This window comes from Rhinatrema bivittatum, chromosome 9 (assembly GCF_901001135.1).
Source record: "Rhinatrema bivittatum chromosome 9, aRhiBiv1.1, whole genome shotgun sequence".
NCBI classification, from domain to species: Eukaryota; Metazoa; Chordata; class Amphibia; order Gymnophiona; family Rhinatrematidae; genus Rhinatrema; species Rhinatrema bivittatum.
In genome coordinates, this window is record NC_042623.1 from 263,558,521 (window position 1) to 263,585,902 (window position 27,382).

Consider the following 27,382-nt stretch of genomic DNA (forward strand, 5'->3'; position numbering starts at 1 on the left):
GCTAAAGAGTCTTAAATTGGTTAATCTTTCATTGTAATGGAGCTATTTCATCCTCGATCATTCTTGCTCCCGGTGCGCGGTTCCTCCGCACAGCGGCTGTTCCTGAGGCCTCGGCCCCATCCCTGGAACACCCCTTTTTCGAAGCCCCGGGACATACACCCGTCCCTGGGCTTGCGCGTGCCGCCAAGCCTATACAAGATAGGCTTGGCGCGTGCAGGGGCAGCTTTTCGGGGGTTACGCGCGTAACCCTTTGAAAATCTGCCCCTTAGAGAATAGCTACTACTAGTACTGGCATCAATGGCATGGGATCTACTTCGTGTTTGGGTACTTGTAGCCTGGATTGGCCACTGTTGGAGACAGCACGCACATGTTATAAAATCGGGTGTAGATTGTAAAATCTGCCCCTAAGTCAACTTGATTAATAGCAGTTAATGGACTTTTAAGTGATATTTTTACCTTATCTTTAGCTGTATTACTGTGATACTAACCAAAAATCCCTGCAAAAACGACAGTTAGAAGCCATGTGGTATTAGGTCTATTGTGAGGTGTGTTGGGCTTGGCCCTCTGAAGCCTCAAATACACTAATATGCTTCCAAGTAGGAAAATGCCTCACCTCAGTCACACAGGTGCAACATAAACAGACCCTCGCCAACTACAGCACAGAGCAACAATAAAGTAGAAATACAAATGTGCCGACAAAAACAACCGGAAATTACAAGAAGCCAGACTCTCTATGCAGTGCAGCAATGAAAAAATGGAGCCATCACCATTCCTCAAACTTCAAACAAAATTAAATATATAATCATAATACGAAAAGCATACTAACATTTTTTTTTTTAAAGCTGATGAAGAAAAGATCAACTAATTAAAAACACATACAAGTTTTTTAAATATCCCAAACACCCATAACATATTTCAAAATAGCAGATATGTCAAATAAACCTGCAAAATAAAACTAGAAACGATTTAAAAAATGTACGCTCCAGGCCTGGGAACGGTTGATTTCCGGTCCCCTTGAGCTTGTTGTGGATTGGGGAGAGAAGGCTGCACAAACTTCCTCCCTCACACACAAACCCGTAGCTATCTCCGGATCTACCAGCCCTCATCTTATTTATTTATTTATTTGAAACTTTTATATACCGGCATTAGTAAGCATACATCATACCGGTTCACATTGTAAGTGGAAGGCTGAAATTACAACCAACAGGGAGGAATATACATAGAGCAGGAGAGGTTGAAATTAAAGCATTAAAAAACTGTAACAGGCTATTTACATGGAGGCTTAAAACAGGTTAATTACAGGAGTCTATGTACAAATCTTCATTTCAGCTGCTGGCAGGTTGGACTCCACCTGCAGCCCCCATTCGCTCTCTGTTACACGGGGTCCCCCCCATCCCATTCTCTCTCTGTCTCTCGCGCACACCCTCTGCCCATGCCAGGCAGCCTCCTCTTTGCGCGCGCACACCCCCATTCATCACAGGCAAGGTTCAGGTGTACTTCCTCCTCCGCCGCCAGCCTGTACCTTCGTGGGGGGAGAGCAGCAGCTCTTCTAGCTCCTCTTCAGGTGCTGGCCCTGCAGTAATGCAATACAGTGCGCTCAGCCCAGCGCCCTGTATAACCCGCACTCGGACGCAGGTTAAATAGGCATCGGTTTTTGTAAGCGGCAGGCGTGACCCCCTAATTTGTTTATAGCAGCCCCCCCCCCCTTTGCAGCGCCCGCTTTCCGCGTTTGATATAGCATTGGCCCCAGTGCATGTGATGAGACTAGAAGTGCTAGCAGCGTGAACATTGAATACCCTGGGGCCAGCATATGAGGAGGAGCTGCTGCCTGGGCTTCCTCTTCTGTTGTGGGCTCCTGCGTTTGCTGGCATCCAGTCCACTGCCGCCACTATAGTTTCCTGCTGCTTCTGCTGTGGGGTGGGCTCGGGGCCACTGGTGCTGCTGACACTGCCCCACCGGCTGTGCCACCTCGTGCAATTGCACGGTTTGCGCATGCAGCAGCAGTGGGCCTGCTAGCCACATAGGGGGGCTAAGTAGCCCTTATACCACTCCAATCGTGGCCTGCGTGCAGCCCTGCTTCCCTTCTCTTCTCCCCTCCCTGCCCAGCGGGCTTCTGACCCTTTGAGCTTGTGTGCACGAGAGAGGGAGAGCATGTGTACAGGAGAGAAACAGAAGAGAAAGTTTGTGTCCCGTCCCCCCCCCCTCCTGTCTCATAATCTTTAAGAAATGGGGAGCAGCTGCGTGGCAGGAGCCCAGAGGCTGGAACAGAACTTCTTGTCTGTAGACAGCCTAACAGCTCACGAGTGCCCTTTAATGCACAATTAGATAAACTGTATCGGCAGTTCACGAGCAGGATCTAAAATGTATGCACATTAAGGGTACCATCCCCCCTCATCCTTAAATGTTCAGTCCTGCTCTACGGAAAAGCTGGCAACTCTAAATGTAACTGGCCACGCGCGCTGCACTCAGGCTGTGCCTGTGCCAGTGCCAGTGCCCGTGCTCTCCCGCAGAGGAGAGCGGGAATTTCCCGCCTCCTTGCGAGATGCGCTCCCGCTAGTGGTAGGATCTCGGTTTAAACAACAAATTCATACTTGGCGCATGCGCAACTAGCGCGCGCCCCCCCCCCCCCCCGCTGACGGTTGGTTGGCAACCGTCGCAGAGAGCGAGCTCGGAAAGAGGAGCGGAGGGGTTCCTGAGCGGCGGCGCGTGGCGAAAGGGATCCCCCCAGCTGAATGGTGAGAAAGCACGGGCGGAGCCTAGGACCCCGGGGCCCGGTTCCTGTCGTGCATGCTGCCGGCCGCTCTGATGCACTTAAGCGGGAGAGCTCGGGTCCGTGATCGTTAGCAAGCGGGGTGGGGACTCCGGCCCCCGGGCCAAGGGCAGCAGCAGGAGCCGTCCAGGGAAGTAATGCGCAGTAGTTCCTCAATGAGAGGCTAATGGGAATGAAAAAAGTAGGGAGCCAGGGTAGGGGAAGACCAGAAAATGCAGAGCCTGGAACTTAACAACTTGATTTTAGCTCCTAAATAATCTTAGGCATAATTAAAAAAAAATATGAAAATGGCTTAGGGCACAGAAACTTTCGCTCCGGGTTAATTTTTTTCTGAAAAAAAAATTTGTAACAATATGAGTGAGCATTCAAAAAAATGAGTAGCTCAGTCCCTAGTTATAAAACGGTGTCACAGACTGCTGTGCTACCATCACTAATTTTATACACAAATTTCAAGCAACTACTCCACTATAAGCATTGAACCCCAGACAGTCACTTACGAATGAGGGCTAAAAGCTGATCTGGTGAGGGCCTTGAGGAAAAAAAAAAAACACTTTTTGCAAACAGGAAAAAAAAGGAACCCTGCCATGAAATTCTCCACAAGCAAACCTCTGTAAAACAAGCCATACTTTGAGAAAGCATATACTCTTAGACTAGATAAAAAATGGGAACCTTGCTTATCTTAGCAGCAGGAAATTTTCTTTGTGGTCTAATTGACAGTGGCTGCGGGACCTGGTGCAGTCTGCTTTTCCAAAGGTGCTTTCATGAACCTGCCAGTGTTGTAGGCACTGCTTCCTGTAAGTTGTGCATGCTCAGGCAGGGTTTCTGAAACAGCTATGCAGACCCTGCTGTGTGGCAGGAGAATAGCAGAAGCGTGTACCACCACCGCTGCTGCTGCTGTTCTTCCCAGTTTGTGCCAGTTCTGTAAGCATGTGTAAAACTTGTTGGCTGGTACCTTATGCTGATCGCAGTAGGTTTGGCAATCTGTTCTGGAAGATGCTGCACCCCCCTTCATGGACAGGTGGACCCATTTCTGCTCGGCAGTTCCTGAAACAACATCCCACGGTCCAGGCATTCTCTCATCGACACTATCTAGGCTGCCATTCCCGAATGCAATCTTCCCTGTCTGGGCCATTATCCTTGCTCGGTGTGGTACCTAGCTGTGCTAATATGGGTGAGCAGTTTTGGCTAGTCAGTAAACTTGATTCTTAATCTTTCCATATCATCTTGGATCTTGGCACCCAGCAGAAGCACACTTCCTGGACAACGTGTCTGATTGACAGATATCTCCATGTCCTTCAGAAGCCAGTCATCAACCATTACTACCCTCTGCCTGTTATGGGCAGTGGTTGTTGAGCCTTAATGAAGCCTTTAGTTTGCAAATTTCAGTTCCTCTTTATCCTGGAATGTTTTCTCTGCCTTTGTTTCCAGGTCTGCATGCTGATTCTAAAGCTTGAAGGACATTTTTTTTTAAATTTTATTTATATGCATTTCAGATATTTCAAGAAATCATTTGAATAGCAAACTTTGAGACAAATGATAATGTACAATCATAAGAAAAAGAACCCCAAAAGTAATATACCGGTACAAAAAATGTCTCTTATAACCCAAGTCCTCTATGCCAAGATCCAGTCCCACAACCTCAGGTAATCTCTTATAACTATAGCAGAAATAAACTAGCAATTACAGGGCACTTATATAATACGAATAGAAACATTAATTGAATCTTGTGCTTTATTTTAAGGAATAGGAGAAGAGCTTACAACAGGTGGAAATTCCTCACTTTAGAAAGAGGAGAGTTATGAAGGCAGGAAAAATATATATGAGGCATTCTGGTATTTTACAACACATTTGCAGGGGAACTTAAGAAAGAAAAAAAAGGGCACCCAACTCTAATAACCTAGCCCCTAATAGCAAAAACTGCCTCCTCTTTCTTTGGGTCTGTCTAGCCAAGTCCGGGAAGACACAAACTTTCAAATCCAAGAAAGTATCCAGGCAATAGCGAAAAAGCATCTTGAGAATCCATTCTCTGTTGGACCCCAAAAGAAAGGAAGCAATAAGAGTAGCAGGGGTAACTAATTCCTTCTGAGAAGTTTCCAGCATCGTAGTAAGGACCAGCGGTGGAGAATCAATTGTGGCAAGGACCTGAATTCCCTTTTGATCGACAACAACTTTTTGAAATGGGGGAATATAATAAACTTGAAACAAGAGGGAGAGTTTGCTCTGGAATCTTAAGAACCTCAGTCTGATATTTCTTCCCCATATCTTTTGGAGAAATTAACATCTTTTGGGACATTAACAAGACTGAGGTTCCTCGCCCACACTTGGTTTTCCAATACTGTAGTTCCATTTTATTATTATTTTCCTTCAACATAGAATGTTGGATTTCTTTTAAATTACTAACATCCTTTTCAAGAGTCTTACAAGAATTTTTATTAATGGAAATTTCAAACAGTTATCTAAAGTTCCCAGCGAACTAAGTGTTTTATCTGGTTAGTTATATTTATTTTTAAAGTTTGAATCGCATCCCAGATAACATAAAAAGTAATCAAAGCAGGTCTCACCAGCTCAAGCATCTGTAAAGTAGGTAATTCCAAAGCTTCTCCTTCATATTGCAAAGAATCAGCGCTTCCAGTAATGCCCCCGGCTGCGCCAAGAATATCAGGGCTTCGAGGCAGTTCCCATAGGGCTCACAAGCTCGATACGGATTTCGGCGTGTCTGTCATCTCCGTGCAACGCCGATCGCCGGAGCAAGTCCGACTATCTTGCCTCGGCAGGATTAGCCGCAGCTATCTGTTCCTCCGGGGATAAGGATGTTGATAGTTCTGGGAGAGAACCGGGTGGATCTACCTTCCAGACACTCCAACGAACCGACTCCTGGAGCTAGAGTTCCCTGTCGCACGTGGGCGTCCATCGGACCCAACATTGAAGAAACCAGCAAAACCTTGTCCTCTCTGGTCCTTTGCTTCCTACCAGAGTGTGGCTTCGTAGAGGAAATTTGAGGACCCGGTGGAAACAGCCTCAAGTGGGTCTTGCTAGGTCAGCCATCTTGGATCCCCCCAGCTTGAGGGAAATTTGAGTAGGGTGTAAAGTCTAGTTGCTGTAGTAATCTGGGTCTAGTTGCACCTTCCTCTCTGCTTGAATTTTCCATCTTTAACACTTCAATAAGCATTTCATTGTTGTAATCTTCATTCTCCTGGGTGCTTTTCAGTCTTGCTACTATTTCTCTCTTGTCTGAATGAGTAGACCTACAGACATTTTTCACACTGAACTAATTCCTTACTGTATCAAGATATCAGTTTGGACAGTAGCAAAAACAGTAACAGGGGGAGAAGGAGAGAGCTTTGGTGATACAATATTTCCTGGCCATCGTGTAGCTTAGTGCTTCTCAACCCAGTCCTCAGGGCACAGCTAGCTAATCAGGTTTTCAGGATATCCACAATGAATATACATGAGAGAAATTTGCATTCAGTGCAGGCAATGTATGCAGATCTCTCTCATGCATATTCATTGTGGATATCCTGAAAACCTGACTGTTAGATGTGCCCAGAGGACTGAGTTGAAAAGCATTGCTTTAGCTCTTTCTCTATTGCAGCTCCAACATTCTGGAACTCCTTACCAGAGGCTTTTAGGCAAGCAGACTGCTTAAAAACTTTTAATCTTGTTAAACCTCTCTGTTCAGACAGGCCTTCTTTTGATGTTTTTTCTTCAGCTTCTTCGTTTTATGCAGCAATTTCTGTAAATTAATTTGTTTTTTATTTGTTAATGTTTTTGTTTATATGTTTTGTTTTTAACTGTACATTGCCTAGTACTCTTTGCGTAAGCAATTAATACATTTTAATAAAAATAAAAGATAAAGAGCTTCTGGTAAGTGTTGAAAGAAATGAAAGACCTTCCAAAGTCTCTACCTTTTGCCCAGCTGTCCTGCAAGTAAAATCAGCTACCCTTTAGAATCTTAACTTCCTCCTCCAACTTTCACATCTGTCCTAGGGTTCTGAAGGAACTCAAAAATGACATTTCTGATCTATTAGTAAAAATTTGTAACCTATCATTAAAATCATCCATTATACCTGAAGACTGGAGGGTGGCCAATGTAACCCCAATATTTAAAAAAGGCTCCAGGGGCGATCCGGGTAACTATAGACCAGTGAGCCTGACTTCAGTGCCGGGAAAAATAGTAGAAACTATTCTCAAGAACAAAATTGTAAAGCATATAGAAAGACATGATTTAATGGAACATAGTCAACATGGATTTACCCAAGGGAAGTCTTGCCTAACAAATCTGCTTCATTTTTTTGAAGGGGTTAATAAACATGTGGATAAAGGGGAACCGGTAGATGTAGTGTATTTGGATTTTCAGAAGGCGTTTGACAAAGTCCCTCATGAGAGGCTTCTACGAAAACTAAAAAGTCATGGGATAGTGAAGGGGTCTGAGGAGGCGATATCCTTTCGTGGATTACAAGCTGGTTAAAAGACAGGAAACAGAGAGTAGGATTAAATGGTCAATTTTCTCAGTGGAAAAGGGTAAACAGTGGAGTGCCTCAGGGATCTGTACTTGGACCGGTGCTTTTCAATATATATATAAATGATCTGGAAAGCAAGTGAGGTTATCAAATTTGCAGATGATACAAAATTATTCAGAGTAGTTAAATCACAAGCAGACTGTGATACATTGCAGGAGGACCTTGCAAGACTTGAAGATTGGGCATCCAAATGGCAGATGAAATTTAATGTAGACAAGTGCAAGGTGTTGCATATAGGGAAAAATAACCGTTGCTGTAGTTACACGATGTTAGGTTCCATATTAGGAGCTACCACCCAGGAAAAAGATCTAGGCATCATAGTGGATAATACTTTAAAATCGTCAGCTCAGTGTGCTGCAGCAGTCAAAAAAGCAAATAGAATGTTAGGAATTATTAGGAAGGGAATGGTTAATAGAACGGAAAATGTCATAATGCCTCTATATCACTCCATAGTGAGACCACACCTTGAATACTGTGTACAATTCTGGTCGCCACATCTCAAAAAAGATATAGTTGCGATGGAGAAGGTACAGAGAAGGGCAACCAAAATGATAAAGGGGATGGAACAGCTTCCCTATGAGGAAAGGCTGAAGAGATTAGGGCTGTTCAGCTTGGAGAAGAGACGGCTGAGGGGGGATATGATAGAGGTTTTTAAGATCATGAGAGGTCTTGAACGAGTAGATGTGACTCGGTTATTTTCACTTTCGAATAATAGAAGGACTAGGGGGCATTCCATGAAGTTAGCAAGTAGCACATTTAAGACTAATCGGAGAAAATTCTTTTTCACTCAACGCACAATAAAGCTCTGGAATTTGTTGCCAGAGGATGTGGTTAGTGCAGTTAGTGTAGCTGGGTTCAAAAAAGGTTTGGATAAGTTCTTGGAGGAGTAGTCCATTAATGGCTATTAATCAAGTTTACTTAGGGAATAGCCACTGCTATTAATTGTATCAGTAGCATGGGATCTTCTAAGTGTTTGGGTAATTGCCAGGTTCTTGTGGCCTGGTTTTGGCCTCTGTTGGAAACAGGATGCTGGGCTTGATGGACCCTTGGTCTGACCCAGCATGGCAATTTCTTATGTTCTTAATACTAATGCCCTGCATTCAGGGCCGGTGTAAGCACTAGGCGAACTAGGCCTGGGCCTAGGGCGCCGAGTATTAGGGGGCGCTGCGAGCAGTGGTATCCCGAGGGGAGCCAATGCCCCCGGGCGCAGGGAGGCTCATGCGGCCGCTGGTGGACCTCATCCCACAGGCAGCTGGAGCAGCGACACATAGCAGGCAAATCGGCAGGGTCGTGGTGGACCTCACGTCACCACTGCCCGAAGAAAAAGGTCGCGTTCAAGCCTGCATGTGCTCCTCCTTCCTGCCTGTGCGGCCCCAGAAGTAATCGTTGCCGGAGCCGCGTGGGCAGGAAGGAGGAGGAGCATCAGCGCGTGCAGAAGAGGAGCAGCACTTACAGGCCGCCGTGAATCCCAAGTTGCAGCGGCCCGAGAAGAGGAAGAGGACTGGTAGCAGGGCCGCCGCAGATCCCACATTGCGGGTGGCCCGAGATCAGGGCCCTCTGCAGAGCCCATCCTGCGGCGACCCATGAAGAAGAGACCCAGAGGTGAGAGAGAGGCTGTAGAGAGGGAGTAAAGTGTGTATGTGTGCGTGTGTGAGAGTGAGTTGAGAGACTGTGTGTGAGAGTGAGTTGAGAGACTGTGTGTGTGGGAGTGAGGACCTGAATGTTTGCAGAGACAGCATGTGAGAGCCTCTGTGTGTGTGTGAGAGAGACAACATGTGACTGAGAGCCAGTGCTTGAGCAAGACAGCATGTGGGAGTGAGAGAGAGCCTGTGTGTGAAACTCAGCATGTGCCAGTGAGAGACTGTGTGTATGAATGATTGTATGAGAGAGAGCATGTGACAGTGAGAGCCTGTGCTTGAGCAAGACAGCATGTGGGAGTGAGAGAGAGTCTGTGTGTATGAGAGTCAGACAGCATGTGCCAGTGAGAGACTGTGTGTATGAATGATTGTATGAGAGAGAGGATGTGACAGTGAGAGCCTGTGTGTGTGTGTGTGTGTGTGAGAAAGCATGTGAGAATGAGAACCTGACTGAGGGAAGAAGATGGAGAGAAAAGAAATAGAAAAAAAGACAATATAAAAGGAATTGTCAAAAAAATAAGAAAGGGAAGGTGGAAAAAAAAAAGCCTGTGACCAACCGATTAGAAAACTAAGATCAGACAGCAAAGGTAAAAAAAAAAAAAAATTACTTTTTAGTGATTGGCACATGTAATCTTTGGGAATGTGCAAGAATAGCACTTTCTCTATGCGGATCTCACAATGTACGAGATTAGCCAAGAGAAAGTGGAAGCCCACGGGGCCTGGACAGAGGCGGCAGCAGAATGGGCTTCAGTGTCAGTAGCAGCAATCGGCGCCTCCCCAGAATGGTGGTTCTGTTTTTCCATTGTTAATACACAGAGTCTGGCTTCTTGGAGTTTCCATTTCAGTGTTTGTCTAATTTGTGCTCCTTTATTTTGTATTCTCTATTTGGAGAGAGTCTGTTTCTGCTCTGTGTGTGTGACCGTGATGAGAGATTCTGCTAGCATGTAGTGTCTTTATAGGGATCTATAGCAAACGGGTTTGTTTTGTTTCCTCAGTAGGTGGTGTATTGGTATTCTAGGACCCAGTGTAATATTTACCCTTGCTTTTTCACAGGTAGGGTTATTGTTGTTTGAGTCCTTGGTGTTATTACGGTTATGTTATGATGGGATTGCAGTATAGATTTTGAGTGTCTTTTTTTGCGGGATTTTGTGTTAATTCACAGTGTTTTGTGTTAGTTCACAGTGGGGTAGATTTACAAAAAATGCGTGTTCGCGTACTTTTGTTGGCGCACCAGTCGCAAACAAAAGTACGCTGGATTTTAGTAGATACGCGCGTAGCCGCTAAAATCCAGGATCGGCGCGCGCAAGGCTGCCGATTTTGGGCAGCCGGCGCGCGCTGAGCCGCGCAGCCTGCCTCCATTCCCTCCAAGGCCACTCCGAAATCGGAGCGGCCTCGGAGGGAACTCGCTTTTGCCCTCCCCTCACCTTCCCCTCCCTTCCTCTATCTAACCCACCCCCCCCCCCCCCCCCGGCCCTATCTAAAACCCCCCCCTACCTTTGTCCGGGGATTTACGCCTCCCGGAGGGAGAAGTAAATCCCCACGCGCCAGCGGGCCGCTAGCGCGCCGAGATGCGACCCGGGGGCAGTTCCGGAGGGCGCGGCCACGCCCCCGGACTTCCCCGGGCCGAAACCACGCCCCCAGGCCCGCCCCCGAAATGCCGCGTCCCGCCCCCAAAACGTCACGTCGATCGGCCCCGCCCCCGACAAAAAACCCCGGGACTTATGCGAGTCCCGGGGCTCTGCGCGCGCCGGCAGGCCTATGGAAAATAGGTGCGCCGGCGCGCAAGGCCCTGCTCGTGTAAATCCAGGCGGATTTACGCGAGCAGGGCTCTTAAAATCCACCCCAATGTGCCTGGCAGTGGAAGGTGTTTGTGCTGCTGTTACTATGAGGTGACACCAGAATTTGAAAATATCTTTTACAATGTGAGCTGTAAGGGAAACCTCCAAGCTCCATTGTTTGGGGGAATTTCGGTGGATGCACAGAGAGAACTGGAGGTGCAGGATTTATATTGACATTCTGTCCCTTCCTATATATTCCAGACTTCACTCTCATAGCCATATAGAATTAGTTGAATGAGGCTATCAAAACATTTTATAGTAGTTTTAATAGAAGTGTGAATCTGGCCAGCTTTTTTAAATTACGCAGAAGACCCTTTGGACTTTTTTATTAACACTTTTTTTTTGTAACCAATCTTAAAGCAGGATCCATGCTATAGAGGTGGGTGTGATGAAGAAATGTAATTTTGGCTCCCCCCTCAAAAAAAAATTCTTCTGTCTAGAGACGTCACTGATTTTCTGTGACCTTAAGCATTGGTACAAGAAGGATTAAGGGGGGGGAGATGCTGGAGAGGCTCACACATGCATTAGCCCCCGGGTGCCGGAGACCCTTGGTACACACTGGGTGCGAACCATATGGGGCCGCAAGCGGCGGCAAAGAGGAGTGAAGATTTGGCGGGCCGCACGCAGTGCCCAACCTGCTCGCGACCCAGAAAACCACACAGTTGGTGGGCGTGCTCGAGAACGATGTAGGAGTCGGGGCCGAGACAGGGGGGGACGCAAGGGAGAAGGCTCGCCTAGGGCGCCTAGTCTCCTTGCACCGGCCCTGCCTGTAATACTGTCCTGATTTCACATCTCAGCACATCCTAAAACAGGAGTAGGTAACTCCAGTCCTTGAGTGCCACAAGTGAATATGCATGAGATGTACATGCATGCATTGGAGGCAGTGCATGCAAATGCATCTCATTCATATTCAGTGTGGATATTTTGAAAACCTATCGGGTGTGCAGCACTGTAGCACTGGAATTGCCTATCTGTGTCCTTTAACATTTTATCTCCATCCAGGAAGGCTAGGAATACATGAAAATGGAGCCTCACAGAATGGTTCTATCTGTGCATTACCTGCTTTACAAGACTCCACACACAGCATCTCTTGCAGTTGCACAATCATACAGGGGCCAAAAACTTATTTCCTAGCGTGTAGCCAGATGGACTCAGGACCAATGGGTATAGTGTACTCCTGATAGCAGATGGGAGACTGAGTCAGATTTCAAAGCTGACGTCAGCCTACATATATACCCGTGCAGCATGCTTAGCTCGTCAGTATTTCTCTGTCTCCATAGCAGATGCGGACACTATCCCAAACAAGAATAGTGTAACATTTACAGCAAGAAAGAAAGAAAATTTACCTTAAGAAGAGAGCCCCACTTCTCCTGCAGTGAAACCTAACGGTCCCTCCCCCAGTCGAGACTTTCCTGAGGTGATTTTCGATATCCCTCAGAGGTGAGCCTTGGTCCAACAGCCGATTCCCGGCGTGGACTTAGCCCCCAGGGTGGCTGAAAGGCAGCGGGTGCAGATTCGAGCATGGCGGTGAAGGTATTTCCCTCTCCCCCTGCAGCTGGAGATCCCCCGGCACGCGACCGGTAAGCGCCGAGACTAGGTAAGGAAGAAACCTTTACACTCAACTCACAGCAGACTTAGAAAACCACAATATCCGTAAGTTTTTCAGTACAGAAACGGTCTTACTATCCCTCACAGACACCATTCTCAAAGGTCTAGATCATGGTCACCCCTACAGCCTCGTCCTATTTGACATCTCCTCCGCCTTCGATACTGTTAACCACAATATCCTTATCAACCGCCTCTCAGAAATTGGCATTACAGGAACAGCCCTTCATTGGTTCAAATCCTACCTTGAAGACTGAAACTACACAGTGAAGATTGATAACTCAGAATCCACACCCACCCAACTTAAACAAGGCGTTCCCCAAGGATCCTCCCTCTCTTCCACCCTCTTCAATATATACCTCCTGCCACTCTGTCAGCTCCTATCAGACCTTGGCCTCCCCCACTACATTTATGCCGATGATGTTCAAATCCTTATCCCCATACAAGAATCCATATCCAAGTCTCTTAAGACCTGGGAAAACTGCCTTAATGAAATAAACCACCTCCTCACCAACCTACACCTTGCCCTTCACACAGCAGAAACTGAGCTCCTACTCATCTCCACACACAATAACACAGCACACTCACACGTCATCAACCCCCTCCCTCCATTGACCCCTTTCAAGCACAGTGCACTCAACCTCAGTGTAACCATCGATAACCAGATGAACCTAAAAAACTTCGTCAACTCCACCTTCTTCAAGCTACATATCCTTAAAAAAACTTAAACCCCTCCTCCACCACGACTTCCGCACAGTGCTGCAAGCCACAATTTTCTCAAAAATAGACTACTGCAGTTCCCTGCTTCTAGGTTCTCCCTGCCTCAACCCTTAAACCACTCCAAATGCTCGAAAACGCCACTGCCAGAATACTAACCAACACCCGTAAATCAGAACACATCACCCCAGTCCTCAAGGAACTCCACTGGCTCCCAATACTCTTCCGAATATCTTACAAAATCCTGTCCATACTCCATAAAACCTTACACACTGGTAACACACAATGGCTTGATGATAGTATTCTTTTCTCCACACATACTCGCCCAACCAGGACTGTATATTTAGGAACATTATATACTCCCTCTCCCAAAACTGTCTGTCTTAACTCAGCGAAAAAGCGAGCCCTGTCGATTGCAGGATCTGCCCTCTGGAACACCATGCCCACAGACCTCCGTCTAGAGAGCCATCCACCCAAAAATTAAAAAAAAAAGCTAAAGACATGGCTCTTTAAACAAGCATTTCCTGAATAACCTCCTTCCATACTTCGCCTTAGACATCATTTCCTCCCCCTCCCCCAAACCTATATGTTTAATCATTGCTCTATATTTTCTCCTTTCCCTCCTTCTCATCTTCCCCCTACTCCATTATTGATATATGCCCAAGGATTGTGATATCAATGCTACAGCAATGTTATTTATATGTTCAATAATGTTATTTATATGCTCAACAATGTCATACTTATGCTCCCCCCTCTTTTATATTTTATCAATGCTCTATATTTTCTCCTCTCCCTCCTTCTCTTCTCCCCTGCTCCACTAACGATATATATTTTCCCAAAGATTGACATGAATGCTACAACAATGTCATTTATATGTTCAGTAATGTTAATTATATGCTCAATAACATGCTCAACAAAGTCATATATAGGCTTCCCCCCTCCTGCCCCAATAACGTAATGTATATGCCCAAATTCTCCTCTGCACCCTCCCCCCTCTCCTGCATCCATATCATCTTGCTCCAATTAATGTTAATGTACGCTCAATCATTCCCCCGTACCCTCTCGAATAATGTTCTATCCTTAACCATGTGTTACAATGCACGCCACCTAAATCAAGTTTCCTGGCGTGTAGCCAGATGGACTCAGAACGAATGGGATAGTATCCGCGTGCTAGCAGTTGGAGACGGATCTGACGTCAGCATGGGGGTATATATATCCCCACAGGAAGCGTAGCAACTCAGTAATTTCCGTCTCCAAAGCAGTTTGGAGTGCCTGCACGCTAGTTGAGCGTGCTTTCCAAGACTACTTTAATTTTTTCTCTTTTCTTATAATTCTAGATTCTACTTTATGTAAAACTTTCGAGCCCCGCGCTCCTGCGGTGATACCCAAAGGTCACTCCCCCAGTTGAGCTGCCCGGGGTGATTTCCGTGGTCCCCCCCGGAGGTTAAGTCCTCGGTCCGGCCGAATCGCGGCAGGGACACAGCCCCCGGGCGAGGTTCGGGTGAGGCTTACGAGGCACCTCAGTCCCGGCATGGACGAGGCAGCGGGTGCATATCCTCAAACGCGGTGGTGAAGGTAGTTGCCCGCTCTCCCCGCAGCCGGAGACCGCCTGGGTTCCAGCCGAGAAGCGCCGAGGTTCAGGTGAGGCGTACATCTCGTTTTTCGGGTCTCCGAAGGAACAGAGGATCGGCAGCGTGGCACGCCAAGGAGGGCGCCATTTTGTGGGCCTCGTTCAGGTAGGGCGCCGGTAATAGGCGCAGGTTTATTCCTCCTTGAGCGTATATTGCCTTATTGTTGTGAGCATTTCTATTGAGCGTATATTGCTAACCGCATATTGCTGAAAGCCTATTGACCGCTATTGAGCGTGTATTGCTAACCGCCTATTGCTGAAAGCCTATTGAATGCTATTGAGCGTATATTGCTAATTGCATATTGCTGAAAGCCTATTGAATGCTATTGAGCGTATATTGCTAACCGCCTATTGCTGAAAGCCTATTGAATGCTATTGAGCGTATATTGCTAATTGCCTATTGCTGAAAGCCTATTGAATGCTATTGAGCGTATATTGCTAACCGCATATTGCTGAAAGCCTATTGAATGCTATTGAGCGTATATTGCTAATCGCATGTTGCTGAAAGCCTATTGAATGCTATTGAGCGTATATTGCTAATCGCATGTTGCTGAAAGCCTATTGAATGCTATTGAGCGTATATTGCTAATCGCATATTGCTGAAAGCCTATTGAATGCTATTGAGCATCTTCTGCTAGCCGCATAGTGCTGAAAGCCTATTGAATGCCATCGAGCGTGTATTGCTAACTGCTTATTGCTGAAAGCCTATTGAATGCCATTGAGCGTGTATTGCTGACCGCCTATTGCGGAGAGCCTATTGAGAGCCATAGTGCATGTATTGCTAACTGCATATTGCTGAGTGCATATTGCATACATTTGGGCTGTTTTCTTGGCCGCCTATTGCTGAGAACATATTGCGCCTATTGCTGCCGCGTATTATTATTATTGTGCGCCTGTTGTATTAAGCGCCTATTGCTGCCGCATATTATTATTATTGTGCGCCTGTTGTATTAAGCGCCCATTGCTGCCGCATATTATTATTATTGTGCGCCTGTTGTATTAAGCGCCCATTGCTGCCGCATATTATTATTATTGCGCGCCTGTTGTATTAAGCATTCAGCGCATATTTTCCAATGGATCAGAACGCAGCAGCGTCTTCAGTGACGGCGCCGCCTGCTTCAGGCATTAAAGCCCTTGGCCTCTGTTCTGCATGCCAGCTTAGAGCCACGCGCAGTGAAGAGCCAGACTCCCTATGTGCCCAATGTGAGGAGGCTGTGGGACCCTTAGGCCAGGACCGGTCTCAGCCACGATTTGTTGACAGTTCCCCAGGGGCTACCCCGGATTTAGGGGGCAGTCTTGACCAATCAGGAATCCCGGGGGATCTTGTACCCCGGCAATTAGAGGCTGCTTCAATTTCCTGGGTGGATCTCTTTAAGGGGATTCATGCCTTCGTACAGATGCAAACGGCTTCCCGTCCAGGCCCTGCGGTTCCTGCTGTTCCTGTGGTTCCTGCGGTGGCTGCGACTGCGGCGGCTGCTGCGGTGGCGGCTCCCGCGGATCCTGTTCCTGGACCCTCACGCCGTTATCGCGAGCGGGACCTCCCGCCGCTGGACAGTCCGGATCAGTCAGACCAGGAGGTCTCACCGGACGAGTCCGAACTCCCGGATGAGGGGGACCTTCCCCCAGGGATTGAGCCATATAGAACCATGAGGCGGTTCTTCCCTAAAGAGGATCTCTCCGACCTGGTGTCTCAGTGTCTGGCAGAATTGGATATTACAGGTCCCAGCGCTTCGGTGCCCTCCGCGCAGAACCCCCTGCTGGAAGGTCTTCGTCCTACAGCCCGCCATTTTCCATTCTTACAAGCGGCACAACAACTGATAGATTTAGAATGGGCAGCACCAGCGGCTTCCTTCAAAGGGGGCCGGGCTCTGACGAGCATGTACCCATTGGCACCGGCTATCCAGGACCTGCTGGCGTGCCCTCAGTTGGACGCCTTGATTAGCGCTGTGATCAAGCGCACTACCATTCCAGTTGAAGAGGGGACGGCCCTCAGGGAGCCTCATGACCGGCGACTGGACGCCATTCTGAAACAGACCTTTGAGGTGGCAGCTCTATCTTTGCGGATCGCAACTTGCTGCACAGTGGTGACGCGTGCCTGTTTGTCACAGGTTAGAAACAACGCTCCGGCGGCAGACATGGAGTCAGCTCTTTCGTTCCTCACGGATGCTGCATCTGACCTGGTCCGGACAACAGCTAAGGGGATTTCATCCTCCGTAGCTGCCAGGAGGCAGCTCTGGATCCGGAGATGATCAGCTGATGCGCCTTCCAAGACCCGCCTCACCAGATTGCCCTTTAAGGGCTCTTTCCTATTTGGCAGCGACCTGGATAAACTGGCCAGTACATGGGGTGCCTCTCCAGTGCCCAGACTACTGGAAGATCGGTTCAGAAGGGGCCAGCGCGCCTTTCCAAGGCCCTCCAGGGGCAGGAGTTCCCAGCGCTTTGTTCCTTACGGGGGTCGCTACCAGGCACCGCACCCTCAGGCCAGGAATCAGTCCTTTCGGACCAAGCAGCGCAAGAGGGGAGCGGGCCTGGGCTCGGGTCCCGGCCGCGCCTCCCAATGAGAATCCGCCGATTCATCTGGGGGACGGAGCCATAGGGGGCAGGTTAACCCTCTTCTACCCCAGATGGGTCGAGATTACGTCGGACCAGTGGGTCCTCGCCATTATCCGGGAGGGATATTATCTGGACTTTCATCATCTTCCTCCGGACAAGTTTGTGGAATCTTCCTGTCCCATACACAAGGCGGCAGCATTGGAAGCTACCCTTGCAAGGCTCCTGTCCTTGAAAGCCATCATCCCAGTACCTGCCTGGGAAGTGAGTTCTGGACACTATTCCATTTATTTCATGGTACCCAAGAAAGGGGGCACCTTTCGGCCTGTGCTGGACCTCAAGTCAGTCAATCGATACTCAGTGCCATAGGGGCATATCATAGACCAGTTAACAATATTCCTATATCCAATCACCCCTTACTCTCTCGTTTCATTAAGGGGTTAACTCACCTTCGGCCTCCCATCTCTAAGCCTCCAGTTCCATGGAACCTCAACATAGTTCTAGAACAGCTCATGCTTTTCCCGTTTGAACCCATGGACTCGGCACATATTAAATACCTCACATGGAAAATTGTATTCCTGGTTGCAGTAACATCGGCACGAAGAGTCAGTGAATTACAGGCCTTGGTCCATTATTCTCCATATTTGCAGTTTCATCACCAAAAGGTAGTTCTCCGAACTCACCCATCCTTCCTACCAAAAGTAGTTTCTCAATTCCATCTCAATCAGACCATGGAATTACCCACCTTTTTCCCTAAACCTCATACAAATTATAGGGGAAAAACTACTGCACACACTAGAATGTAAAAGAGCTTTAGCATACTACAAAGAAAGGACAAACTCGGACTCCCGTGTTTCTCAACTCTTTGTCTCCTTTGACCCAAAGGCACCTGGATTACCAGTGGCTAAACGCACAATCTCCAGCTGGATAGCGCAGTGCATCAAATTCTGTTACGATAAATAGAAACTACAACTACATTCAGAGCCTAAAGCTCACTAAGTCAGAGCAGTGGCAGCCTCGTTGGCTCACCTAAAGAATGTGCAACCCATAGTCATTTGCAAGGCAGCTAAATGGTCATCACTTCATACCTTCACATCTCATTACTGCCTTGATCAACAAGCAGCCACTGATGTGAAGATAGGGCAATCAATCCTGCAATCACTATCCTCCTGTCCACGGTGACCGCCACACTGTCAAAGATCACGTACAAATATATATATCATAAATAACGTGATCGGGAGCTTGGGACTCCCATGACAGCATGGCTAATTCAGCCCTGCTATCGACGGGAAAAAGCAAGTTTGCTTACCGTAAATGGTGTTTCTGTAGATAGCAGGATGAATTAGCCATGCTGACCCACCCTCCTCCCTGGCAGTCACCAAGTCTTCGACTACACTACAGCTTAATCACAGACTGAGGAGATTCCGTTACTTTCCTGCGCGAGAATACACGCGCAGCCGCAGAGAGCAAAGCTCTGATCTCTGTTTTGACAAGCTCCGCCTCCCGGACCTGATTGACAGATCCCATGACAGCGCTGCTGCCACCGTCAGGGAAAACCTGCGCGATCGGCGCCGAGCCCCGCCGGGGGAAGGTTAGTAACTTGCTCCACACCCAGGCAGCCTCAGCGCCGACAGCGCAGCAAAAATCAAAGAGAAAAAAAAAAGTTTAAAAACGCTGCCAAAATTCAAAAACCGCGCCGAGAACCGAAGCCCCGCCCGGCGACCCAAGCCTCCAATCGGAGCCAGCCCAGAGGGGCTTTAAATCCTCTTCAGACCGGCGCCATCTCCTTTTCAGCGCTGCTGCCACCGTCGGGGAAAACCTGCGCGATCGGCGCCGAGCCCCGCCGGGGGAAGGTTAGTAACTTGCTCCACACCCAGGCAGCCTCAGCGCCGACAGCGCAGCAAAAATCAAAGAGAAAAAAAAAAGTTTAAAAACGCTGCCAAAATTCAAAAAACCGCGCCGAGAACCGAAGCCCCCGCCCGGCGACCCAAGCCTCCAATCGGAGCCAGCCCAGAGGGGCTTTAAATCCTCTTCAGACCGGCGCCATCTCCTTTTCAGCGCTGCTGCCACCGTCGGGGAAAACCTGCGCGATCGGCGCCGAGCCCCGCCGGGGAAAGGTTAGTAACTTGCTCCACACCCAGGCAGCCTCAGCGCCGACAGCGCAGCAAAAATCAAAGAGAAAAAAAAAAGTTTAAAAACGCTGCCAAAATTCAAAAACCGCGCCGAGAACCGAAGCCCCGCCCGGCGACCCAAGCCTCCAATCGGAGCCAGCCCAGAGGGGCTTTAAATCCTCTTCAGACCGGCGTCGCGCGTCGAAGGAGCACGACAAAGGGGCCTGCCCCTTTGTCTCGCCCCTTCGTCTCAGCCCCGAGGGAGCCCCTAGTCTACACCGCGATCTTCAGTTCCGGTTCCTACAACTCTATGCATCTTCAACAGCCTGCATAGTCAGCTCCTTCTTCATAATAGCGTCTCCAACTATAGTTTGAGTACAAACGTCTCAAAACAGCTGCATTATTCATCAAGCCCTACCTACCCGCAAAGAACTCACCAAGCCATCCCCCAGACAGCTGCACCCAAGACTCCAACTACAGACCTGCGCAACCCCAGACCTCCAGCGCAAATCACTCCAGATTCACACTGAGAGCCAGAGTTGCCAGCAGATGCTACAGATGAACTCATATATCTTATAAAAAAGGGGACACTCTTCGGAATACAACTGCCCAGCATTCGCCCTGCATTCGTCTGACTTCATTCGCCCTGCATTCGTCTGACTTCATTCGCCCTGCATTCGTCTGTCTGCATTCGCCCTGCATTCGTCTGACTTCATTCGCCCTGCATTCGTCTGTCTGCATTCGCCCTGCATTCGTCTGACTTCATTCGCCCTGCATTCGTCTGACTGCATTCGCCCTGCATTCGTCTGTCTGCATTCGCCCTGCATTCGTCTGTCTGCATTCGCCCTGCATTCGTCTGACTTCATTCGCACTGCATTCGTCTGACTTCATTCGCACTGCATTCGTCTGTCTGCATTTGCCCTGCATTCGTCTGACTTCATTCGCCCTGCATTCGTCTGACTGCATTCGCCCTGCATTAGTCTGTCTGCATTCGCCCTGCATTCGTCTGACTTCATTCGCACTGCATTCGCCCTGCATTCGTCTGTCTGCATTCGCCCTGCATTCGTCTAACTGCATTCCCACCAGCATTCGTCTGACTGCATTGTGCAGACCCTAAGGAAGCCCCAGAATAGAGCCCTTCAAACCTCCAGCCTTGACCATCGTTTTCATCTTTAATCAAAAAATGAGACTCAACACAATACCAATTATATATAAAAGCAGGAGATTCACACCAAACAAACAAGCCGCCCCTTATGAACCACAAACTCGTCAAAAAAGGCTCTTACCAATCATGATTTCCCCGCTAAACCAACTCCTAGGCCTCACACTTTTCTCTGTTACCCTTTTGAATGCTCAATCTCTCTCAAAAAAAACTCACCTACTAAGTGACTATCTAGAGGAGGAAAAACCAGATCTATGTGCCATCACTGAATCATGGCTAAAACTAGAGGATGCAGCCCTGATCAATCAACTTCCTCTCCAAACATACGACATCTTTTCCATCCCTAGACCTAAGAAAAGAGGAGGTGGTTTGTTATTAGCATCAAAAAAATTTATAGGATTATCTCTTCTCACATCTATTGCCTCTCCTAATCTTGAATTCGCCGTCTTCAAATAATCTCACTTACAACTAGGCCTCGTCTACGCTCCTCCAGGCCGTCTTGACTCCGACCCTTCCCCTTTAATAGAATATATAGCTCGTCACATCAACACGGACGCTCCAGCCATACTGCTTGGAGATTTCAACCTTCACGTAGATGCTAACCCTCGTTCCTCTAATTGTGAAACTTTTATCAACACTCTCAACTCCATGGGATTTTTTCAACTAATAAACGAATCAACTCATAAAGCTGGCCATACCCTAGACTTAATCTTTATAAATAAAGGTCTCTCCCTATCGGCTCCAGTAGTTTGCTTGCCAATCCCATGGTCTGATCACAAGCTAATCCGCTCATCCTTAGCAACCCACCTCCCAAGCACTACTACCTCATTAAAAACCTCAATTCAATTCAGAAAACTATGCAATCAGGAAACCCTTATCACACATCTATTGGAAGAACTAAAACACATAAACATCTCGGACGCTGACTCAGCCATCTCATCCTGGTCCTCTATAACCAAAAAAGTTGCAGATCAGACATGTCCTCGTATCTCCAAAACCATCAACTCTAACAAAGAAAAGAAAAAGCCATGGTATTCCCCCGAACTTAGACATTTAAAGCGGGAACTTAGAAACAAAGAACTCATCTGGAGAAAAAACCCGACTTTAGAAAACAACTCAGCCTTCAAAACCATCATGCACCAATACAGGATCTCCATCCTACAGAAAAAAAAAGATTTCCACTCTCGAAAAATCCACCACTTCATCTATGATCCAAAAGCCCTTTTCTCCCTGGTCTCATCCCTCACTAAACCACCCACATTCATCATCCCAGATGAAAAATCTGCAAGCAAAGCCGAAGAACTTGCTATCTTCTTCAAGGAGAAAATATCCAACCTACTTAAACCACTCCTTGATCAGAAAAAAACTTCCCCCCAACCTCCTCTCTCAACTTCCAATTCTCTTCAGACTTCAAGCCTTGAAGCCTTCGAGCCAGCATCCACTATAGAGATTGAAAATATTCTAAAAAAACTTAAACCTGCTTCCCACCCGCTTGATTCGATCCCTGCTAATATGCTCATTGCTGGCGCAAAAGCTATTGCTAAGCCCATTGCTCAAATCATCAATACCTCCCTTACACAGGGCTTAGTGCCAACCCCACTCAAACTCGCTATACTAAAACCCCTTCTAAAAAAGCCTAACCTCTCTCCGGAAAATCCAGCCAACTTTCGGCCAATAGCCAATCTCTCATTTATAGCTAAAATCCTAGAAAGATTAGTCAACCATCAACTCTGCGAATTCCTGGACGATAACAACATTCTCGCCTCAACACAATTTGGATTCCGCAAATCCCGAAGCACTGAATCCCTTCTCATTTCTCTAACCGACAATATTCTCTTAAACCAAGAAAAAAAACACCCCTGCCTATTGATCCTCCTTGATCTCTCAGCAGCGTTTGACACTGTAAACCACAAGATCCTCTTAGACCGACTAGCAGAGATTGGTATCAAAAACTCAGCACTCAACTGGTTTAAATCCTTCCTACAAGACAGGTTCTATAAAGTTAAGATAAACAACTATGAATCTCAACCGATCAGTTCTAATCTTGGCGTCCCTCAAGGATCCTCTTTATCCCCGACCTTATTCAACATTTACCTGCTCCCACTCTGTAACCTACTCACTAAGCTAAATCTAACCCACTACCTGTATGCGGACGACGTCCAAATACTTATTCCTATCACCAAATCCTTGCAAGAAACTCTTCACTTTTGGAATTCATGCTTCCTCTCCATATCCAATCTCCTTGCTGATCTCTGTCTAGTTCTGAATACCAACAAAACGGAATACCTCCTAATCACCCAAGAAGGCAACTACCAACTCTCCAACACTCATCCTCCGGCACCACCTCCTCTATCTACCCAGGTCAGAAACCTTGGAGTCACTATGGATAACCTACTGAATTTCAAAAGTTTTATCAATAACACAGTGAAAGAATGCTTCTTCAAACTCCAGGTTCTAAAAAGACTCAGACCTTTATTGCACCCACAGGATTTCAGATCAGTTCTGCAAGCAATCATATTTTCTAAAATTGATTACTGCAACTCCCTTTTACTTGGACTCCCAGATATCTCCCTAAAACCGCTACAAATGCTCCAAAATGCCACTGCCAGGATCTTAACTAAAGCAAAAAAAAGAGACCACATAACACCAATATTAAAAAATCTACATTGGCTCCCTATAAAACACAGAATCACCTACAAAACCCTTTCATCCATTCATAAATCCATTTACAAAGCCTCATACTTATACCTCAGGATCCCATTCCAGCTACATACTTCCTCCCGTCCACTGAGATCTGCGCAAAAAGGCTCTCTGAAAACCCCTCCTCTCAAAATTTCATCAAACAAAAGAGCCTTCTCCACTGCAGGTCCGACCCACTGGAACTCTCTACCATTAGATCTCAGGCTTGAACAATGCCACCTCACTTTTAAAAAAAGACTTAAAACTTGGCTTTTCTCTCAAGCCTACGATTGAGTACTATTCACAAAGCCCTCCTCCAGATCTATGCAATATAATACCTCTTAGATCAACAACTAAAGAATTAATCTTCCAATCCCTCTTGTCCATTTTGCAGATACCTAATTCATAATTGATTTATTTTAATTCGCCTGTATATAACTTTTCTATTACTACTGTTGTTGTTTTATTGTTCATTGTTATTAGTATTTATTCAATTTTCTCCAAGTTCATTTTCCTGTTCCATGTAAGACACACTTGTTAAGTCACTCCAATGTTATATGTAAACCGAAGTGATTAGCAACATTGTTGCTAGAACTTCGGTATATAAAAAATGTTAAATAAATAAATAAATAAATAAATATCTACGGAAACACCATTTACGGTAAGCAAACTTGCTTTTACACATATAGCTCCCTTTTAAAATTACCTCCTAAGTGAGCCATGAGACCTACCAAAAACCACCCCCAATACTCCAATATTCCATCTCCTCAGTTCAAGGGACTCCCAGGAGGAAAAAGAGAGACCACTTACTCTGGGTTCAAGCCACTATATATCAGGTTAAGCCCATTCCAAAAAAAGGAATGGAAAAAATGGTGGGGAGGATTCAAGTATGTAAAACTTCCAATCCATGTGAATAGGGCAAAAACTAGGAAAGACAAAGCGCTCTCTACCTGTCCACCGGGAACTCGAGTGAGATAATCCGTTCTTGTCACACAGATCACCCAGCAGTTGTCAGTTATAATATTTATCATTACTAACCTGAGTCAGATTTGTGTAATGGGTGTAGAGGTGAATGTTCTTTTATTAGCAAGTAGTAGTAATAGTAGGAAGGTAGCCACAAATTGTCATACTTGTTCAAACCAGTTGGTCCATGTTGTCTGTTATAAAACGGCACCTCAAAGGAGTGGAGCAGCAGTCTAGTGGTTACAGCAGCGAGTTGAGAACCAGGGGAACCACAGTTCAAATTCAATTTCTCCAACTCATGCGTCTTATAACCTTGGGCAAGTAATTTCTTCATTGCCTCAGGTTCAAACTTTGTAAGCTCTCTGGGGTAGGGAAATACCTACTGTACCTGAAATGTAACTTGTGCTCAAGACAAGTTTGGAAAGATTGATAATTAAATCCAAATTAATTTGTTCAATTCCATGGGACACTAGTTTGAAGATGGTTGATCTAAATGCTTCAGGAGAGCAATTTTAAGCAATTTCAATAATACTGATGGCAGTACAATTTGCAGCAGGTAGGTTCAGTATTTTTAGTTGTGTATACTTTTAAATATTTTATACAAGTTACCATTTCCTTTAAATCATCACATTTGTTTCAACTAATAGCTCAATCTAGAGACATCAAATATTATTTGAATAATGAACTAATTCTGTTTCTATTGTAGGAAATGCATAATTTTGAAGAGGAATTAACCTGCTCCATTTGTTACAATATATTTGAAGATCCTCGTGTATTATCATGCTCTCATACCTTTTGTAGACATTGTCTGGAAAGTGTTGTTGGGACTTCAGAAAACTTCTCTATATGGAGACCGTTACGACTTCCACTCAAGTGCCCGAACTGTAGAAGTGTTGTTGAACTTCCTCCTGCAGGGGTTGCATCTTTGCCTATCAACTTTCCCCTGAGGGCTATTATTGAGAAATACAACAAAGACGATCACCCAGACGTAGTAACATGTATGGAACATTACAGACAACCATTAAATGTGTACTGTTTAAAGGACAGAAAATTAGTTTGTGGTCATTGTCTTACAATAGGTGAACATCAAGGTCATCCAATAGATGACATTCAGAGTGCCTATACTAAAGAAAAAGAGACACCTGGCAAACTCTTGGAGTTGTTAAACGATAAATATTTAACAGGGGTATGCTTACTGATTGAAAAGTTGGAGCAACAAAAGTCTTATTGTGAAAGCACTGTAGAAGAAGATAAAAAAGTAACAGTGCATTATTTTGAAAAGCTTAATACCACAATGGAGCACCAAAAACGAACTTTCCTAGCTGCCCTGGATGAAGTTAATAACAGAATAAGTGAGAAATATATGCCACTTATTGAAAAGATGAAGGAAATAAGAAGAGAGCAGCTTGAACTAACATCACTGAGTAGCTCTGTTCAAGAAGAAGAGTCTCCCCTTGTCTTTCTTGAGAGGATTCATGATGTGCGCCAACGTGTTAAAGCCTTGAAAAGACAAAAGCTTCTTGAGATTCAGCCTGCTGAAGTTTATCCTCGGATGGGAGGGTTGTTAAAGGAATGGTCCAAAATGGAACTTGGGCAGATCAACAAAATTCTCAAACCAAGAATAAGACTGTGTTCTAAAGGGAGGGTATTCAACACAATGAATGAAAAGAAAAACAGACTAATTCAAAAGCTTTTTACATTTTTAAAGCCTATTTTGACAGTGCAATTTGTTGTACTTTCAGTGGCATTGATTATGATTTCACTGAAATCGAACATTGTGTCCTTAGCTTTAAATGAAATCATGCCGATATACCTTGCAGAAGCTGTGCAAATGGCACATTATTATATGGGCAACAGCTTGCAAAATTTACAAACTTTTTTATTCCACATTTCTGATTCACTGTGTGAATGGATGCAGATCATTAGTTTTAATTTATAATTTGTATTGGTTTACAACTCAGAATTTCAATTGGTAGACATTTAAAGTGTAATTTTCATTTTCTAAATCAAAGAATCTTTCAGGATTTATCAACAGTTCTCTTTAGTGCAGCCAGTTAATATTTAATTTGAGGCTTTGCATTTTTAATAGTGTAGTGCAGTACTCAGGATTTTGAATTTTCAGAGATTTTTCTACTCCTATTTAAAATGATCCTAAATTGCAGTTTTTAAACTTCTTTAAAATAACTAATTTGAGATAAAATGTCAATTTTATGCAAGCATTTTGGGGCTGATATTCAGCTATCTGGCTGTTTGGGTTAGCAGGAGGAGAAGAGGCATGGGAGTGGCTTGCGGGAATGACAGCTACTACCTGGAGATTAATACTCTTATTCAATAAACATACTCATTGTTAATGCGACTCCAACATTGCTCTATGCTTCAATGGCAAGAGGAAATGTGGAAAAAAGGATTTGCATTCACAAAAAAGCGGGGAAGTAGCTTGCTTGTTGCGGCGGTTACTACCCCAAACCAAATAAGTCTGATACTTCACTTTCAATGCAGGGGGGAAAGAGGAAAAGAAGATTTATATTCATCGCGAATGCCGGTATAGAAAAACTTAAAAAATAAAAAAATAAATAAATATTCAGGCAACAACCAACAAGGACTGAATTACATAGTCTGGGTAAACAAATAAGCATGGGTGTAGCTTGCTTGTTTCGGCGGTTACTACCCCGAATCAATTGAGCCTGATACTTCACTTGGAATACATATCCAGTGCAACTCACTGCTTCAACGGCAGGGGGGGGGGATAAAGAAAAGAGGATTTATATTCAGACAACAACCAACAAGGACTGAATTGCACAGGCTGGGTAAACAAATCAGCGTGGGAGTAGCTCGCCTATTGTGGCAGTTACTACCTCTAACCCAGGGGTCAGGAACCTTTTTGGCTGAGAGAGCCATAAACGCCACATATTTTAAAATGTAATTCCATGAGAGCCATACAATATGTTTAAAACTAAATACAAGTAAATGTGTGCATTTTATGTAAGATCACACTTTTAAAGTACAATAAGTCTCTGAAAATATTACACCAGGCCTTAAGACACCAATACATCTCCTATTAGGAAAACGGACCAAGTCAGGCTGCTATAGAGTCCTACACAGAAACTACACGCCAGCAGAAAACCTCACTTGAATCACGTGCTGTCCCTCACCTAACATAGAATAAAGAGACCAAAACGAATAACAAGAAGCATGCAGAA

At 45.8% G+C, this 27,382-nt stretch overlaps 1 protein-coding gene across 1 annotated transcript; it reads left to right on the forward strand.

Moving 5' to 3' along the window:
* Positions 1 to 2,507: 2,507 nt before the first annotated feature.
* On the forward strand, positions 2,508 to 26,554 carry TRIM59 (tripartite motif containing 59). Its single transcript, XM_029616895.1, has 2 exons — positions 2,508 to 2,735; positions 24,889 to 26,554. The coding sequence occupies exons 1-2, from the start codon at positions 2,733 to 2,735 to the stop codon at positions 26,119 to 26,121; spliced, it is 1,236 nt and encodes a 411-aa protein (XP_029472755.1). The 5' UTR covers positions 2,508 to 2,732; the 3' UTR covers positions 26,122 to 26,554.
* The last annotated feature ends 828 nt before the right edge of the window (positions 26,555 to 27,382 follow it).